The sequence below is a fragment of the Mobula birostris genome, chromosome 21 (genome assembly GCF_030028105.1).
Source record: "Mobula birostris isolate sMobBir1 chromosome 21, sMobBir1.hap1, whole genome shotgun sequence".
NCBI lineage: Eukaryota > Metazoa > Chordata > Chondrichthyes > Myliobatiformes > Myliobatidae > Mobula > Mobula birostris.
This window is the reverse complement of record NC_092390.1, coordinates 55,025,645-55,044,127: the sequence shown is the minus strand read 5'-3', so window position 1 is coordinate 55,044,127 and position 18,483 is coordinate 55,025,645. Positions and strand designations below refer to the sequence as shown.

Here is an 18,483-nt window from a genome sequence, read left to right as displayed (position 1 = left end):
CCATGTTCTCAAGCCCAGCCTAGCAACTTAGTAGGTAATCTATTTGCAATAGCAAGGTTTCATCTGACAGAGAAGATCCAATTATTCTATCCCTAAAGAAGCGGTGAAGGTCCATATTTATCCTACAATCGACATAAATTCTGCGTGTCAGGGTAGAAATACATCTCTACCAAGGAAGGTGGAAGGTGCTCCTTCCCTCCACTAGCCTGCAGGACACCCTTGGGCAAGGTCCTGGTTATGCAACCACTGACACCAGGCAGACAGTCTCTGAAGAGTATTGATAATGGCTGGGGTCATCCATCTCGCAAAGACACTGCCCAGAAGGCAATGGCAAAGCACTTCTGTAGAAAAATTTGCCAAGGACAATCATGCTCATGAAAGAACCATGTTCGCCCACGTCATATAACACAGCACATAATGAACGAGGGAACAACACAAATTATGTGATCATTATATCCCTGTTATTCTGGGCCTTCAGATCATAGAATGGTACAGTACAGGAAGCAATTTAGTCCACTAGACCTTTGCTAGTTAGTTATGCTTCAATGTGAGTTTGTCCATTTCCATCCTTTCAAGTATTCGTCCAGCTCCCTTTGGAAAGCAATTACCTGTATTAGGCCACATAGTGCCGGATCTCCCTGGGATTCACCCACTCCACACGCTTGGTGCAGATGCTGAGGGCTGATCTTTATGCTCATATTTTATTTTTGAAACACAGGGTGGAATTGGACCTTTGAGCTGCAATGCAGAGCGACCCCCGATTTAACCCTAGTCTAATCACGGGACAATTTACAACGACCAATTAACCAACCAACTGGTAGATCTCTGATATGTGGGAGGAAACCCACGCGGTCACGGCAAGAACATACAAACTCCTTACAGGGAGCAGTGGGAATTGATCTCACGTCGCCGGTTCTGTAAAGCGATGCGCTAACCACTACGTTACCATGCCACTCCTCCATTCCCTAAATGAGGCAGCAACTCTGGGTAGTGTTCAGACCCCAGGTGGCACATTTCAGGGACCCCCCACCCCCCCTTGGATTTGGTAGCAGGGAGAGCTGCAGCTATCCTTTATTTTCTTTTGAAACTGTAACCTTTCTTCATTAAGACTCCCTGGTCCTGTGTTCCTTTACAGTTGGAGGGTTTCGTTCTTCCTACCAATACATGTCATTTCATATTTTCCTCTGTTAATTTTGATCTCATTTCACCAGCCTGTCCCTGTTTTTGTGACCTGTTGCCAAGCTCAGCGCTGTCTTACCCATCATTTGCAAAATATGACATTATGCCATGTAATTCCCTGGTCTAGGCCATTAATATAAATGAAAAGCAACAGTGGTTTTAACACCCTCCTCAAGAGATGGCACTGTACATTAACCAGTTGAAGAACAGTCATACATCATTATCCTTGCTTTTTTATATCCGGTTTCTTAACAATGCTACCACTACACTCCAATGCTATAGGGCTTCAATTTTGTTAACATCTATTATGCAGTTTTTATTTCAATTGCTCTTTTGAGAATCTGATACACATCAACTGATTATCTCATTAACCCTTCTCAAAGTGCTGGAGGAATTCAGCAGGTCAGTCAGCATCTATAGAGAGGAATAAGGAGACGATGTTTTGTGCCGAGACCCTTCATAAAGGTGGGTTTTGACCTGTTGAGATCCTCTAGCATTTTGTGTGTGTTACTCTGGATTTCCAACATTTTCAGAATCTCTTCATGTGCTTCATCTAAGATATGTGTTTACATATGTCATGCAAGCTACCATTAATTACCTATATTTTTCCTAATTCTAATTTACCTTTCAAGTGGTCGTGGCAGATCCTCTGGTCCTCTCAGCACTCTAAAGCTGGAACTGTGTGGTGGGGCAGAGAAACGTCTCTACTAAAGGTGGAAGGGCCCTCCTTCCCCCCACTAGCCGGCAGGTCACCCTTGGGCAAGGTGACGCACCTGCTTAGCCCCCCCTGAACAGAGTCATGTGAAGCCATGGGAGCAGGTGGTGGATGGTCGTATGAGCCGCTGGTGCACATCACAAGTCCTGGTTATGCAACCACTGACGCCAGGCAGACAATCTCTGAAGAATATTGATAATGGCTGGGGTCACCTGTCTTGTAAAGACACTGCCCAGAAGAAGGCAGCGGCAAACCACTTCTGTAGAAAAATTTGCCAAGAACAATCATGGGTCCTGGAAAGACCATGATCAGCCATATCATACAAACACGGCGCATAATGAACAAATGCTGGAACATGCCTGAATATCCCCATGGAAATCACATTTTCCACTGCGGGCAATAGTCTAAACCAGCAATGGCATCTTCCACCCTTCCCGTTGGCTGTCCCAGTGCAAGATCAGTCAAGTCCTCCAACAGAGCAGTATGAGCTGCTGTAGATTTCATACTTCCTGGGTTGTAAGGTTGCCCGTCAATTCAATGCCAAGTTAAATTGGGTAACAGCATGGTAGTCTCTCTTCAAATTGACTAAGATTCAGTAAGCCCAGAGCACATATAAACAATGCATACTCACGCCTGAAATGTTAGTTAAAATTATTAAAACTAATTTAAATGGATGTGACTACCTGTATGCTTGACAACAACCCATAAGTAAATCTACATGAACACAGAACACCATTACAGGAAGATTATGAAAGCTTTAGAAAGGGATCAGAAGAGATATACCAGGATGCTGCTTGGGTTAGAGGGTATGAGCTATAAAGGGAGTTTTGACAAACATGGATTACTTCTTGTGGAGCATCAGAGTTTGAATGAAGATCTAATAGGAATTTATAGAGTTATGAGAGGCATAGATAGGGTAGACAGTCAGAATCGTTATCCCAAAATAGCAACATCAAGTAGTAGAGGACATGCATTGAAGATGAGAGGGATAAAGTTTAAGGGGTATGTGCAAGACTCTTTTTTTTTCAATTCAGCAATAAATACACTGAAACTACTATGATGACAGACTCAAACAAGAGAAGATCTGCAGATGCTGGAAGTCCAAGAAACACACACCAAATGCTGGAGGAACTCATCAGGCCAGGCAGCATCTATGAAAAAGAGTACAGTCAACACTTCAGGCCAGAATCTGCCCGAAACATTGACTGTACTCTTTTCCATTGATGCTGCCTGGCCAGCTGGGTTCCTCCAGCGTTTTGTGTGTGTTGCTTAATGACATACTTTGCAGGATAGGTTAAAATATCTCCTTTAAGAAATATCAAAACTGTACATAATCTTATTATGAAGATTGTATATCCCAGTAGTTACAGCTGCCTAATGAAGCAAACCCTGAATGGATAAAGTTTCTTTTTACTTAGAAATATTCCTGATTACTCCGAGATTCTTCTCACATCAGAACTATCATCACAAGGAGAATTGATTTTAAAAAACTTAAATTCTGGAGAAAAGAAAAGGTTGTTTACAGCATGACCCACACATAATTCCCCTGCAATAATGACCCCTTTTTTTTTTACCTCTGAAGCAGTCGACAGGCCATCCAAATGGCAAAATAACTGGAAGTTTGTTCATTCATCTGTGGAAGGAGCAGCTGCAGCAAGAGAAAGCCGAAAAGCAGAAAAGAAAATTCCAATTTACACGCCAAGGCACTGTCTGTGCTCAGTCCCTCGTTGGTCATCTTCTCCCTACCCCAGCAAGTATCTTAAATGTAGCACAGAAATACAGTACTCTGTTAATGTCTTGGCACATATATATAGCAAGGGTGCCTAAAACTTTTGCACAGTGATAGTGAGAGTAATGGAGAGTGAGTTTATTAATCTGGCAGGAGCGAAGAATGTTGGAAATGGAGAGGGTGGAGTGCTGCAGGAGAGGTGGGGGACAGGTGGCAGAGAAAGAGTGCCAGGGGTGGGGGCTAGTGCAGTTGCAGATACGCCCAGCCCCAAGACGTCAGGCAAGGTCATTTAATTCCAAACAATTGTTTTTTTGATCATTACAGAAGGTGCTTCCTGCTCCCTCCCCTCTCCCATCCCCTTTTCTTAACCATGATTTTCCTCTCCCTGTCCCCTTTCCACTCTCAGACCACAATATAGACCCATATCAGAATCAGATTTATAATCACTCACCTATATCATGAAATGTGTATTTTTGCTGCAGTACAGTGCAATACATAAAATTACTACAGTACTACCTATATATATGTGTGTGCCTAACACCTTTGCACAGTACTGTACTTGACCAGGAAGTCCTGGAAGAATAATAGAGAAGTAAATAGCACTCCCCATAATTAGCTTCTAAATATCGAACAATCTGCACTGAAAATAGATGCCCTGATTTCCAATTCTTCACAAGCTGCAGGGTGGTTAGATATTAGCCTTGCCAAAGATCACAGAATTTGCCAATAGTCTGCTGATTAAGATTAACAATGTGACATAAAACTGTTGGATTCTAACCATTAATAGAAATGAATCTTACTTTTTTTATTTGGGGTTGGTGACTTACATCGTGACCAATCTGTTATGTTGAGATTTATGATCCTAACTCGACCTTCAACCAAAGAGGCTGAAGAAGGGTAACGCTGAAGCAATTCAGTTTTGCTTCAGAATGCAGCAAATCGTTTCTCTAGGTTTAAAAACAAACTTTTGTCTGCCTTGCCATTAATTTTTTTGCCATCCACATTCCTGTTAGTGACAGAAGGCAATAATTTTTTGGATGCTAAGCTTTTTTGACATTCAATAGTGCAAAGTAATTCTTAAGAGAAAATAAATTTGTAATCCAGATTAAGTAATTTGAGTGGTGACACGGTAAATTGAATGTGCTTGGGAGAAAGAAGGCATTGAGAAAACATGATTTTCAGATCTGTGCACTTTTCTCTCGTGTAATTTCTACCTCAGTCGCCGATGGATAGAATTTGATTACTCTGCTTAATCAGCACTTCCACTGACACCATTACACTGACAAAAGGCTAACGAGATGTTTCTTGCATTTACCAAGGCGGTAAAAGGCTAACGAGTTGGACCTTTTCCATCCAGCAATCCCTATTTTGTATAAATTCCATTCAGCCTTTGTTGATCGTGATGGACAGAAATGCTCGTCCAATTTTTCACGTGTCAAGAATGGTTGCACATTTTGCAGTCTCCCTGCCATTCACTCATTAGTCCCCAAGACTAACAAAACACAATTAGATTACACAATCTTTGTCTTCTGTTTGTTTCCTTTTCAGGAAAAGATAAAAATAGGAGAATGAGCACAAATATGGCACCTTCAATCCAGTCTGTTATGTAATTGGTGTTTGCCCATTTGCCTTAATTCCATTTATTTGTCCAAAATCCATAACCCCTGATTCCCTAAAAATTCTGACAGATTCCAAAATGCAAGTCAGCTTCCTTTATGTTTAACAACAGCAACCATTGTCACCTGGGGTAGAGAATTTCAAAGATTTGAAAACCTCAGAGAGAGGAAATTTTTTCTTATCTCAGTCTTAAGTATTGAACTCCACAACTTAAAGCCATGCTCTCTCTCCAGTTCTAGACTCCCTGCAGCATTTACCCCATGAAGCCGTCTCAGAAGCTTGTAATTTTCAAACACATCACATCTCCGTGAGACCAGAAGAAATAGGTGCAGAATTATGCTATTTGGCCCATTGAGTCTGCTCTGTAACTTTATCATGGCTGATTCATTTCCCTCTCAACCCATTCTCCCGCCTTTTCCCTGTAACTTTTCACACCTTGACTACTCAAGAACCTATCAGCCTCCACCTCAAATGTACCCACAGACCTGCCCTCCATAGCTGTCTGTGGCAATGAATTGCACAGATTCACCGCCCACTGGTTAGAGAAATTCCTCCATATCTCCGTCCTAAATGGATGTCCTTCTATTTGGGAGCTGTGTCCTCTGGTCCAAGGCTCATCCAGCATCGGAAACATCCTCTCCACTTTTCACCATTCCAGAGGAGAAGAAGAGGTAATCTCATTGAAACATACACATTTGTGAGGAGACATGACAAGGCAGGTGCTGTGAGGATGTTTCTCTCAGTGGGGAGTTTGGTTCGAGACAGGCTTGGCCCTAGGACAAGGAGTTATGATAGATATGAGTAAGAATTTCTTATTTCAGAAGATCCTCTGTCTTTGTAGTTCTCTGCTCTAAAGAGCTGCACGCATTGCTTCAATCAATTCAAGTTTAATTGTCATTCAACCATACATGAATGCTCATGAACACAGCCAAATGAGACAGTGTTGCTCTGGGGTCATGGTGCAAAACACGACACCAACAGTCACACAGCACAGAGAAAACGTAGCACATACAAGATCGCAAGCAGATAAAGGAATCAGTAATATACAGCCGTGCAATAACAAAGTCCATCCAAGACACAGAAATCTGAATTTGACCACAATCGAGCTTGTCTTCTGCCGAGCCATCACTGGAGGAGGGGCGGGGGGGTAGTCTATCTATTTCATTCAAAAATGAAATAGATAGACGATAATTTTTAAGGATTTTTGTTGAATTTTACTCAATCATTCCTAATCCAAGGAATCAATCTAGTCAATATTGGGTGTGTTGTCTCCAAGCAAATATATTTTTCGTTAAATCATGAAAACTGTATGCATTTCTCCAAACGTGGCTGCACCAAAGCCATGTAGACTTCATTGCTCCTTGTACTCCATCCCTCTCATAACAGGGGCCAATATTGCAATTGCTTTCTTAATTAATTATTGTTTCCATCTGCTGGCTCTTATTTCTTTGTCATATATGAGGGCCTGCAAATCTCTCTGTACACTAGCATTTAAGTAATACCCTACTCTGCTATTCTTCTTCTCGGGATAGATAACTTGACGTCTCCTTCATTATACTCTATCAGCCATCTGCTTGCCAATTCACTTCACCTGTCTGTGTTCATCTTGTATGCTTTTTGTCACGACAGGATAACTTCTGACATATCCTTAGAAACTCCACACTCATTTCCTACTTCTAAGTCATTAATATCGATTGTGAAACTGAAGGCCCCAAAAATAATCCCTGATGCATTGCACTGGTTACAGCCTGACAACCAGAAAATAATCTGGTTATCCTAATCCCTTGTTTTCTGTCCACTATTCATAATTTTTTCTTTTCTAATCTAAACACTTTCTTTCCCTGTTTTTATCTTTGCGAGTCTATTTTGGTTCCAATTCACTTTCAGACTGAGGCTTCATCATCAGCTCAGATACTTTCTTTACTCTTAGTTTTCAACATCCACAGGGCCCTGATATCAATGACACATTTGCTGCCTCAAGGATTTCACTTTGATGAATCAACAGTGAGCTCAACAGATACATAACGATGCCAGGGTTACAGTATACAATCTACGTGATGCCATGCATTGTATTGAGCCATTCTGTTGTTTGGGGTCAACCACATTGTGTCCTAGCTGTCTACAAGTCCTAGGATATTGTGTCCTAGCTGTCTACAAGTCAGATACACAAGCCAGGGCAGAACGATATGGAGATCAAGCTGTTGCCCATGCAGCAGGCTCCCCCTCTTCATGCAGCTGATGAATCCAATGGAAAAGGCAGAAACCTTCAGTTTGGTGCCACCATTGCAGGAGTTGCCAGTCAGTGTTCAGTTCAATGTAGGACTGCCTTAGACACTCCAGCTCTGGATTTTTCCTCAGAGCGGGGGTATAGCCGCAAGGCAGCAGAGGTTTGAGATCAGGGTTTTCCTTCTCCTAGATAAGCTGCCAGCCACAGATGAGCCCCATCTCCCCCAAGCGACTTGGTTTTAAGGGGCCAGTAATCCACCTCTGCCCTTTCTCCTGTCAGTAGAAACAGTTCTGCTGGGCTTAGTAGCTAAGCCACATGCAAAGGCTAGGAGCTGGATTTGGTTGTTAAAGGCTACTTGAGACGCATGCCATTGGGAGCATATCCCCACCTACTCCTCTGGATATGACAATCTTAAGGAACTCACTCATTGTAAGATCATGGAACATAGAACATGGAACGGTACAACACAGAAACAAGCCCTTTGACCCATTGTGTCAGTGCCAAACATGATGCCAATCTCAACTAATCCCATCTACCTGCACATGATCCATACCCTCTTCTCTTGCCTGTTCATCTATATGGTCTAAACATTGCTATCATACTGGCAGCTACCATGTTTCAGGAACCTACCACTCTCTATGAAAAACGCTTTCCTTGCAAATCCTCTTTAAACTTCCCCCCCTGTCACCTTGAAACTAAGCCCTCTATTATTTGCCAGTTGTGTTTGGCATTACAGCAATTCTTAACTCTATATTAAAGAAATTTTTGACAGTAGTGTTTCACTACAGCAATCCACTCAATTTACACCGTAATTGTTTTAGATTTAATATTTTAAGTTGCTAATTCATTTTCCAGTGAAAGAAAATACACTAATTTCTTAAAATACTCCGCTACGATACTGCGATATCAATGCACATTTAAAAGAGAAGCATTTATTCTGAACCTTAAAGTACGCTGCAAGTTTTTCAAATAATTTTTACTCAGTTTTATCCAAATTGTTGATATTTTACTTCATTTGAGAGTGCTTTGACTAGTGTTCACCACTATGTGCTCTGTTGTAAGTCGTGGGCGATCACGGGCAAGGACCATGATTGTTCTTGGCAAATTTGTCTGCAGAAGTGGTTTTTCCATTGCCTTCTTCCGGGCAGTGTCTTTACAAGACGGGTGACCCCAGCCATTATCAATACATTTCAGAGATTCCCTGCCTGGCGTCAATGCTTGCATAACCAGGAGCTGTGATATGCACCAGCTGCTCATTTGACCATTCACTACCTGCTCCTATGGCTTCACGTGGCCCTGGTCGGGGGGCTAAGTAGGTGTTACACCTTGCCCAGGGGGGTCTGCAGGCTAGCAGAGGGAAGGAGCGCCTTACACTTCCTTTGGTAGAGACTTATCTTCACCACTCCACCCAGCTTTGACTAGTATTAAAAAGAATACCTTGATGTGGCAGCCGAATTTTAAAATAGGCACTTTAAAATGTAGAGAATTCTATGACCACAGAATTATAAGAGAGTATGTTACATGCATGGGATAGCAAAACTCTGCACTATGGTTGTTATTTCCACATCACGAATAACCTTGAGCTCAATTGCGGATGAAACCACTTCACATAGTTGTCTATTTGGCACCCGCTGTCAGCAGGGGTGCACTCTCTCTGCATCGTCAACAGCATTTCTTCACATTCTTTACAATATTCCTCAGTCACTTATTTCAACTGGCCTGTTAATCTGAAATTAAAATTCCACATCAAACACTTACTGCAGTGCCTTATTTTAATCATAATTCTACATTTTATGATTATATATTTCATTTATTTCTCTGACGGTGGTATCTAAAAAGAGGATACTGTCCAAGTTGCATGCCATCATGGTCAATGTCTCCCATCCACTACATAATGTACTGGGTGGGCACAGGAGTACATTCAGCCAGACACTCATTCCACCGAGATGCAACACAGAGCGTCATAGGAAGTCATTCCTGCCTGTGGCCATCAAACTTTACAACTTCTCCCTTGGAGGGTCAGACACCCTGAGCCGATAGGCTGGTCCTGGACTTATTTCCTGGCATAATTTACATATTACTATTTAATTATTTATGGTTTTATTACTATTCAATTATTTATGGAGCAACTGTAATGAAAAACAATTTCCCTCGGGATCAATAAAGTATGACTATGACTATTAGAATTGGGGTGCTACGATAGTGTAGTGGTTAGCACGACACTTTACAGTACTAGCAACCTGGGTCCAATTCCTGCTGTTTCCTGTAAGAAGTTCGTATGTTCTTTCCATGACCACGTGGGTTTCCTCCGGGTGCTCTGGTTTCCTCCCACAGTCCAAAGACATACTGGTTAGCAGGTTATTTGGTCATTGTAAATTGTCCCGTGATTAGGCTTGGGTTAAATCGGGAATTGCTGGCAGTGCGGCTCATAGGGCCGGGAGGGCCAATTCTGTGCTGCATTTCAATAAATAAACAAACAAATAAATAAATAATAAATAACTTTTAAATGTGAACTCTGCTAACTTACATACTGTCATACTTTGTATGTACTATCATATATAAAGATGGAAAAAATAGACTGCAGCTTTGGACAGTGACATTAACAACTCCTCATATTTCCAGCAAAAATATGAAATCTCACATTTCTGAATTCTAGCTTCTCCCAATAACTTTCCTCTCCCTGTTGATGTGATAATATATTTGGTCATATTTAGTGCCAAAACAATGCATTTCTCTGTGGCATCCTGAAAAAGATAAACACCTTTTATTGCACAGATGGTCCAATAAGTGACAGTCCATTATTGAGAACATTGTGATTGAAGCACAGCAGAAAGCTCTTTCAAAGTGCCACATAACCAGTCAGGTTTAAGTAATGTGGTTATTCTATCATCACTTCAGTGATGTGGTTATTGAGTCTGTCACTTCGCACAATAATATTACCAAGTACAATATAAATATTTTAAATGTCTATTTGAATGCATTAAGGTATGTTTCCCGGTAAACTAGGCTAAACTTTGCATTTTATTTTAAACCTTGTGTCTGGGAAGATAGAGCCAGTGACCAAAAGCTCACAGAACTACTGAATACGCTTCTTCTTCTAAATATACTTCTTCTGAACTGCAACCAATTGCAGCCTGTCGTTGTCATGGCTATCCCTTGAGGTCGAGGATGATGGTCTTCGTTCTGTTGATCTACTTATGGGCTCTCAAGCGGCTTACGAGTCCAATCTGGCCTGTAACTTCAACTTTAAGGATGTATTTTTGAGCCAACTAAACAATCTGGCGCATTTGCAGTTTCCTGGGGGATTCAGTGAGGGTGAGAGCAGAGAGTGCAAAGGCAGCCATAGCTCCTAATGATGGAACACGATCCCGTGGTTGGCTCCATTACTCCACACTGATTAAAGCGTCGAGAAAGGTTAAAATCATTGAGGACAAGAGTGGAAACCAAACAGGCGTTCAGCTGCTGCTGGCGGTAGGTGCAAGAATCTTGGATCCCACCCTGCAAGGTTCAGAAGCAGCCAATGGGCTACTGGAGGTGCTTCACTCACCTCAGTCCTCACGGCTGGGGACTCTGCAGTTCACGTTCCATGTGTTTCTGTTTACTCTTTTTTTTTACTACTTGTGCGATTTGATCGAGATGCTTCGGCGTTGAACTGAATCAATGGATGAGGTCTGCAACCATTGGGCTCCTGGACTGGCTTCACTCGCCTCAGCGGCTCAGTGGCTGTGGACTCGCTTTCAGGGACTCCGCGGTTTAATATGTTATTTGTTTACTTTTTGTTGTTTGCGTGATTTGTTCTTTTTTTAATTCATTGGGAGTTTGGTGGTCTTTGTTTTGTGGGGCTCCTCTTAAGACAGGTTCTATTGTGTGCCTTTATTTACTAGCTGCCTGTGAGAAGACAAATCTCAAGGCTGTACTGTATATAGCATACATTGATATAAATGTACTTTGAACTTTGAACACCTTGTGCAATTTTCTCATTTTGTGATGTCTCAATCATTGAACCCACTACACAAAAGCCGGGATTTTTAAGAAAAGATTTGGACAAATCAAACATGGATTATGCAGAAGCCAACCAGATCATGTGAAGAAAGGAGCACTTAAGTTGTAAGATCTTATTCTAATGTTGTTAGTTTAACAGAAATAACTTATTGTTCCGTTAAATACTGACCAAATTGAATATATTGTGGCAAATATATCTAACTTCAGATCAGTTAAATTTTACATATTATCGGATTACTATTGCCAGCTTAATCAAAAAATAAGTATTTTTAAGAACACTAGAAGTACTCTACAGGTCAGGAAAGAGAGAAAATTAAAGGTTTAGGTCAACAACTTCTCATCTTAGCCTGGATTGTTTTGGTCTTGTTGCCTCACCCACGATCATATCCAGCACTTGCCCTGTCATGCAAGATCTACCTTAGCATCCCAAGGTTCAGCAGCATGCTATCACCAGTGGCAGGATCTCAGTCTAAGAATAAGGTGGACCTGCCTTGAAACACCCCTAGCAGAAGGCAAAGCTAAGGCTGGACTTGGCTGGCTGCAAAAGCTGTAATTGATTTTAATGCCACTCAAATGAATCTAACATTCAGAGAATTAAAACTATTAGAATTAAAGTACTTAAAAACTCATTAATAATTAACATTAACTGCAAATAATTTAAATGTTAAGGCAAAGTAATGTCACTAACTTTCCCTTTTGCCCTATAATTCCATTAAAATCAACGAGACCATGTATCTGTGTCAGATCCAATCTGTTGAGGATCTGAACGATGATTTCTCTAATGCTATGCTAAGATTCCCAGCAAGTTTAAGCGCTGCCACTGGGGTTCAGTGAACGAATAAATAAACAGATTCTATCTTCTGAATCTGTAAGTGCATGTCTTCTGTGTTTTTCACAATGCATATGGATATTTCTGGGATTTACTGCACTCTCAATGGTTGCAATAGCAGGATTGGGATTGCTAAATGCATGTCCAAGCATTTGAACAAGATACTAAAGACAACATAATTTCTATGGGTATGAAACTCAGAGTGTTCCAGTGCTGTGTTCTTTCCACACTAACATATAGAAGTGAATGTTGGACAATATCAAAGCAAAATGAGGGAAGACTTGAATCTGCAGAAATGTGGCTTTTGAGAAGAATGATGAAAATATCATGGAGGGACAATAACAAATGAGGAAGTGTTGTGAAAAGCGGGCAATAAGAAGAGAGCTGATATCATCAATCAGAAAATAATGGCTAGAATTTCTGGGACATGCACTAAGCAAAGAGAAGCTTGAACGTCTTGTAGTGACGGGAGAAAAACTGATGAAAGGAGAAATTGCTGTTGACAGCGTATGAGATACATCAAGGGATGGACAGGCAAAAGTTTTGAAGAGCTTATTAGAACTTCTCAGATTAAAGACAGATGGAAGACCATGATCGTCCACGTCATACGACACAGCACGTAGTGATGATGACGAGTGGATGTATGTTGGCTGTTCCAATTGAAATCACTGCAGTAAGGGGCAAAATTAGCCCTTTAGCTTGATTTCTCTCTCCACAGAAATTGCTTGCACATTTCCAACATTTCCTGTTTTTACTTCAGTTTTCCATTATCCAAAGCATATTGCTTTTACGTAGAACAATAGAACTCTGGGGAGGTCATTCAGTCCATGATGTTGTGCTGATCTTGGTACTAATTTGTACTAAGTGTCCTTCTGTTTAATCATCCATATCCCTCCATTCCCTTCATATTCGCATGTCCATCCCATCCCAGACACTGCTGTCAATCTCCTGTCACTTGGTACACCTTTGCCAAGACAGTGAGGCTGAAAAACAGATTCTTCCCAACGGCTATTGTGCAGCTGAATAATGCTACACCTCAGCTTGCCAATGGCCTTTGCATATTATGGACTATCAAAGTCACTTGTTGCATGTAAATATAGGAATTTTTCATTTAATTAAGCCATACCGCATTCATTGTAAATATCTGTTTTGCATGGACTGAAATATCACAATCTCATTACTCAAGACAATGACAATAAAGTTCTATTCTTTTCTATTCTTTCTAAAAGTACCTTAAATGCCACCAAAGTGCCCGCTACCACCACTACCCTTGGTAATCAGTTCCAGGCACAAAGCTAAGCATTTCATAGGCCTTCTTTACCATCTTATGCTAATGAGTTGCCATTTTTGTGTGGACCCCACATTATATTATGTTGCATTATACTAACTTCTTTAGGTTGGTCAAGGAACAACAGAAATAAGAAACAGTTGTAATTTTGTTATTGCATAAGAATCTTAAACACTTTTTTTCTGGTAATATTAGTTGAGGAAAGCAAAGTGCTTTACTTAAGTTCAATTTTCTACCTCTCTGAATACACTGATGTCCTTTGAGAAAATTTTTGAGGAAAGATCATGAAAGTAAGTATAAATTAGTAATTAACATCAAACGAAGTGCAAACATTTTTACATTTTTCTTAGTTGCTTCTTCAACCACCTCCTCTCCACCTGTGTACATACATCTACTGATGCTTCTGGACACATCTTCAGTGGTGTTCCTGGAATCATCGGGTATTTCGGGTCTTTCAACATCATACAACCTCCTCCAGGTGACCCAGCCGGGGCTGATCAGACCCCAGCTTGTGTCCAGATGGCTAGCTACTTATGACTCCATGGCTCCCCTCTTTTGAGCCACAGCCATCTTGAGGCGCTCTCTGCCGCATCGGTGGTACTGTGGATGGCTGTCCTCTTCCTCTCTCCCTCGATGCCCAAAATGCTGAAGGCTCTAACTAAGGAACAGGCTATGAATCCCCTATAACCAATCTCCACTGGGAGACACCTCACTCTCCATCCAGCCTGCTGACAGTTGCTGACCAGTCCTGCGTACCTGGAGAGCCTCCTTTCAAAGCAAAACTTCCATTAATAAAACATCTTTTTCAATCTTGGGAGGCACATAAATGACAGTGAAGCATCTTTTAAGTGAAGTCATTTATTATATAGATACCCAATTTCAAAACAGAACAGAAAGATGGTAATGAGTTAATGAGCAGACAATATCTTTAACAGAAACAAACTGAAGAACAGGTATCAGCCATAAAAGATGCCTTACTCTTCTACAGAGTCATGGGATCTTTCATACCTGCCCGAGAGAGGAGACTCTCCAATAACTTCAGAGTCAGAATCAGAAGCAGAATCAGGTTTAATATCACGAAATTTGCTATCATGAAGCAGCAGTACATTGAAATACATAATAATAAAATACTGTAAATTACAATATATTTTTTAAAGTTAAATAAGTAGTCCAAAAAGAGAAAAAAAAGTAGTGAGGCAGTGTTCATGGGTTCAATGTCTATTCAGAAATCAGATGGCAGAGGGGAAGAAGCTGTTCCTGAATCGCTGAGTGTGTGCCCTCAGGATTCTGTACCTCCTCCCTGATGGTAGTGATGAGAAGAGGGCATGCCCGGGGTCTTGAGGGTCCTTAATGATGGACGCTGGCTCTTTATGGCATCGCTTCTTGAAGGTGGCCTGGATGCTGGGAACGCAGGTGCTGACTGAGTTTACAACTTTCTGCAGCTTACTTCGATCCTGTGCAGCGCCCCCTTCACACCAGATGGTGATCCAACCAGTTACCATGCTCTTCACAGTGCATCCGTAGAAATTTGCTGGTGTCTTCAGTGACATGCCAAATCTCCCAAAACTCCTAATGAAATATAACTGCTGTTGTGCCTTCTTTGTAACTGCATCGACATGTTTAGCGTTTCCACTGTTTGTTCACATGGAAGCAAGAATGTTAACCAAATCATACTCAGCCTTCAATCCCAAGGGTGGCGATAGCAGAGTATTTCACCATCACAAAAAATTACACACTCTTTTTGTTTATTCTGGCATCACACAAAGTTATTAGGTTTCTCGTTGCATTTATAGTTTGCAAAAGCATTATCCAGAATTGAAAATCTGAGTTCTATCAGCCAGGGGTAAAATTATATGTGAGTAATGGTTCACCTCATGTAATCAGATAAAACTGCTGCACAGAGACATTGAACATTTATTTATAGTACTCACAGCCTGTTGTGCCAGAAGTGTAATAATTTTAACAATGCAATAAACTCAATGAAATGATATAATGACTCTTTGTCAACATGTAAAAAAGGCACATTCTACCTCTTGAATATTGAGGCCACATGGGTATTAAGACATATAAATTCCACATATAAAGTACAAAAATGTAAGAATTTGTTGAGGAGTATGTGACAGAAGCAGAATCTTTAGGTAAGTAGAATCCTACAGAGCAAACTGACAAGAGTTGCTGTCATATTCATCTACAGAAATTTTAAAAACGTATATTTCAAACAAAGTCATTATTATTTCTATGTCTTACACTTGGAAGGGTTGTCCAGATTTCAGAAATATATGTGCATATTTGCAAAAGAATCACCCAAGCAGACATGATTATTGACTACTGTTGGACAAAGTCATTCCAATTCTCTGACACGGCCAATTTTTTTCAGCGTTACTGGTCTGCTCAGCACTGCCAGTCTGACAAGCATTGCCAAAATAAGAATGTTGCGCACCGTGCAGTGGACAGTCAGGACCCAAATGGTAAATGCAATGCAACACATGTAAGCTCTTTTTGTATGTCGACCAGCAAGCCTGGATGCAAAATAAAGGTGGAACTATGATTCTGAAGTTATTAAATGTAGTTGATGAAACAGTGTTGTGATGCACCAAAACCCATTAAATGAAATGGTGGCATGGTACATTCAAGAATCACACTCTTGATGGTGCAATGTGTAAAGCACTTAAATGTAATGGGAAGGAGTAGGGTCGTAACTTGAAACTCTCAAACCCTTGAGATGTGCTGTACTCTGAAGCATTCAGATTTTATTTGAAAGGGGAAGGGTGAAGTGCTGAGGGTCATAAAGAGACAATGGTATGGTGAGGTATTTAAATGTAATGTGAAATACTGTAATATGGAATACTTAATATACTTTAAATGTTTCATTATCTGGAACAGCCATCACCAGTGACAGGAAATCCCCAACAGGAGGCTCCACTGACATTAGATTACATTTTCTCTCCTTCTACAGAATTTCTTCTGTAATGGGGACAGGATGAATTTTATTTTCCTGTGCTGTGGAATGTTGAGAGCAACCTCCAGCATGTGTAAACTGCAGCAGAACTAACTGTGTTCCACTTTACACCTGATGAGGGAATTAGACATAACAAAAACTGGATGAATAAACTGCTGTAAAACAAAAGACCTGGAGTAAAAATAATTTGAGTCAAACAATTCTCTTTTCAGGAGTGTGAAATTAGTCTAAATCTACAAATTGGATAGGAAAAAAATGTGAAATGTAACATGTTTTACAATAGAGGTAATTTGATTGAATAATGATACTAATTATCTTTATTAAATAAGTATTTACTTTGACTGAAACTTGGCTGCTGATCAACAGATGGGTTCTGCTGCACATCATACCTTGCCGCTGATAGACAATAAATTACATCACTCCTACGGAGCTGTCACCGGAGCACAGTAAGCACACGAGGGTAAGCATTATTATTGACATTAGAAATCCTGCACAATGCAACTTACTCAATGCCCACGACAAAACGGTGACAATTTACTTCAGAAACGCACAAGTGAAGGTCGCTGCAAAGCTGCCGGGGACCCGCGCAAATTACAGGGTAAACGACGGAAGTCAGAATAAACGGGTGTAAACAGTTACCACTTAAATAATGCGCGCTCTTGTCAGAAAGAGACACAATTCAAATAAAAACACTATTTACTTTCTACGTTAAAGAAAGATGACTCTTTCCATCGACAGCATTTATAAGGCATGCAGATTAGAGACACCAGACGTCCCTCCTGCACGTTTTACACAATGCAGTTGCTAAACAGTCGGGCTGCTAGTTTACAGCTGGCGGGAGCGAGGATTCAGAGTTACAGAAACTGGCTCCTACCTCACTCCCATTCGTAGAGCCGCAAGCAGACAGGTTTTAAGGTGAAAGTCAGGATGGGTGAGATTGAGTTCAAAGGACGGTCCGTGTTTGTTAAGGAACCGGGAGAATTACAAATTACGAAGGGTGATGGGGGAGGGGGAGCAGAATGCCAGTGGAAATAGTGACAGTCACAAAATGCGGAAGAGATGGAGCAAGAAATGCAAACTGAAGAAAAAGAATATGATGTTATGACTGGAGGGTGAACAAAAAGCACAGGTACACTCCCCGGAGTTGACACACCGAGTCTGGAAATAATAGCTAATCCGGTTAACAGAGTTACACTTACACAAAAACTCCAAAGAGGAAAACTCTCATGCCGATCTCAATTGCTAAATCCCGCAAGCTCTTCTTCTGTGGTTCTTTAGGAGGCAAATGCATGGCCGAACTGGCGACTGTTCTCACTAAGTATATATAAAAAACAACAGATAGCGGGTGTGTGTCCCAGTGAATGGAAAGGAGCGAGGCTGTTGAGGATGGCAGGTGTCAATGGACTCTGGATGTCCGAAGCAGCCGGCTGCGAATCCCAGCACGCCGCATACCCAGCGCTGCTCGGTTTGAATTTCAGCTCCCCCTGCCTTCGGCGGCGCTCACTGTGCGCGATCGATCAGGTGAGCCGCTGGAGGATGGTGGGGGTGGGGGCGGTGGCGAGTCTAGGTGCTGCGGAGACGCAGAGCCAGGTGATACTGTATTCGGATGCCCGTCCCCGGCTCTTAAAGCGGCACCTGCCCCGAGTTTAGCAGCAACCAAACAGAGTTACTTCAAACAGCAAAAGGCTGCGGCGCCACTTACTTCATGCTTTTGGAAGTCAAGAGCATTCCAAGATAAAGGATTTCCCTCTCTGGCGACTGGCATGAATAACCAACGTGTTAACCATAAACACATACTATAAACCACCTTCTCCCGTCAATACAGGGCATGATTAAACTGTTTTAACATAAGAGACACATTTTGTTGAATAGTTATGGAGTGAGAGGGAATTATTTTACACAAGAAAGCCCGAAAAAAAGTGCTTGTCCTCTGTTCAC

The 18,483-nt window shown here is 41.3% G+C and overlaps 1 protein-coding gene across 1 annotated transcript in view; it reads right to left on the bottom strand.

Annotated features, from left to right (window-relative positions):
- plpp4 (phospholipid phosphatase 4) overlaps window positions 1–17,829 on the bottom strand; it is a 406,375-nt gene extending 388,546 nt beyond the window's left edge. Inside the window, exon 1 of the mRNA XM_072239792.1 lies at window positions 17,745–17,829. Within this exon, the coding sequence (XP_072095893.1) occupies window positions 17,745–17,773 (29 nt within the window). The 5' untranslated portion in view covers window positions 17,774–17,829. The remainder of the gene's footprint in view (window positions 1–17,744) is intronic.
- Window positions 17,830–18,483: the final 654 nt, after the last annotated feature.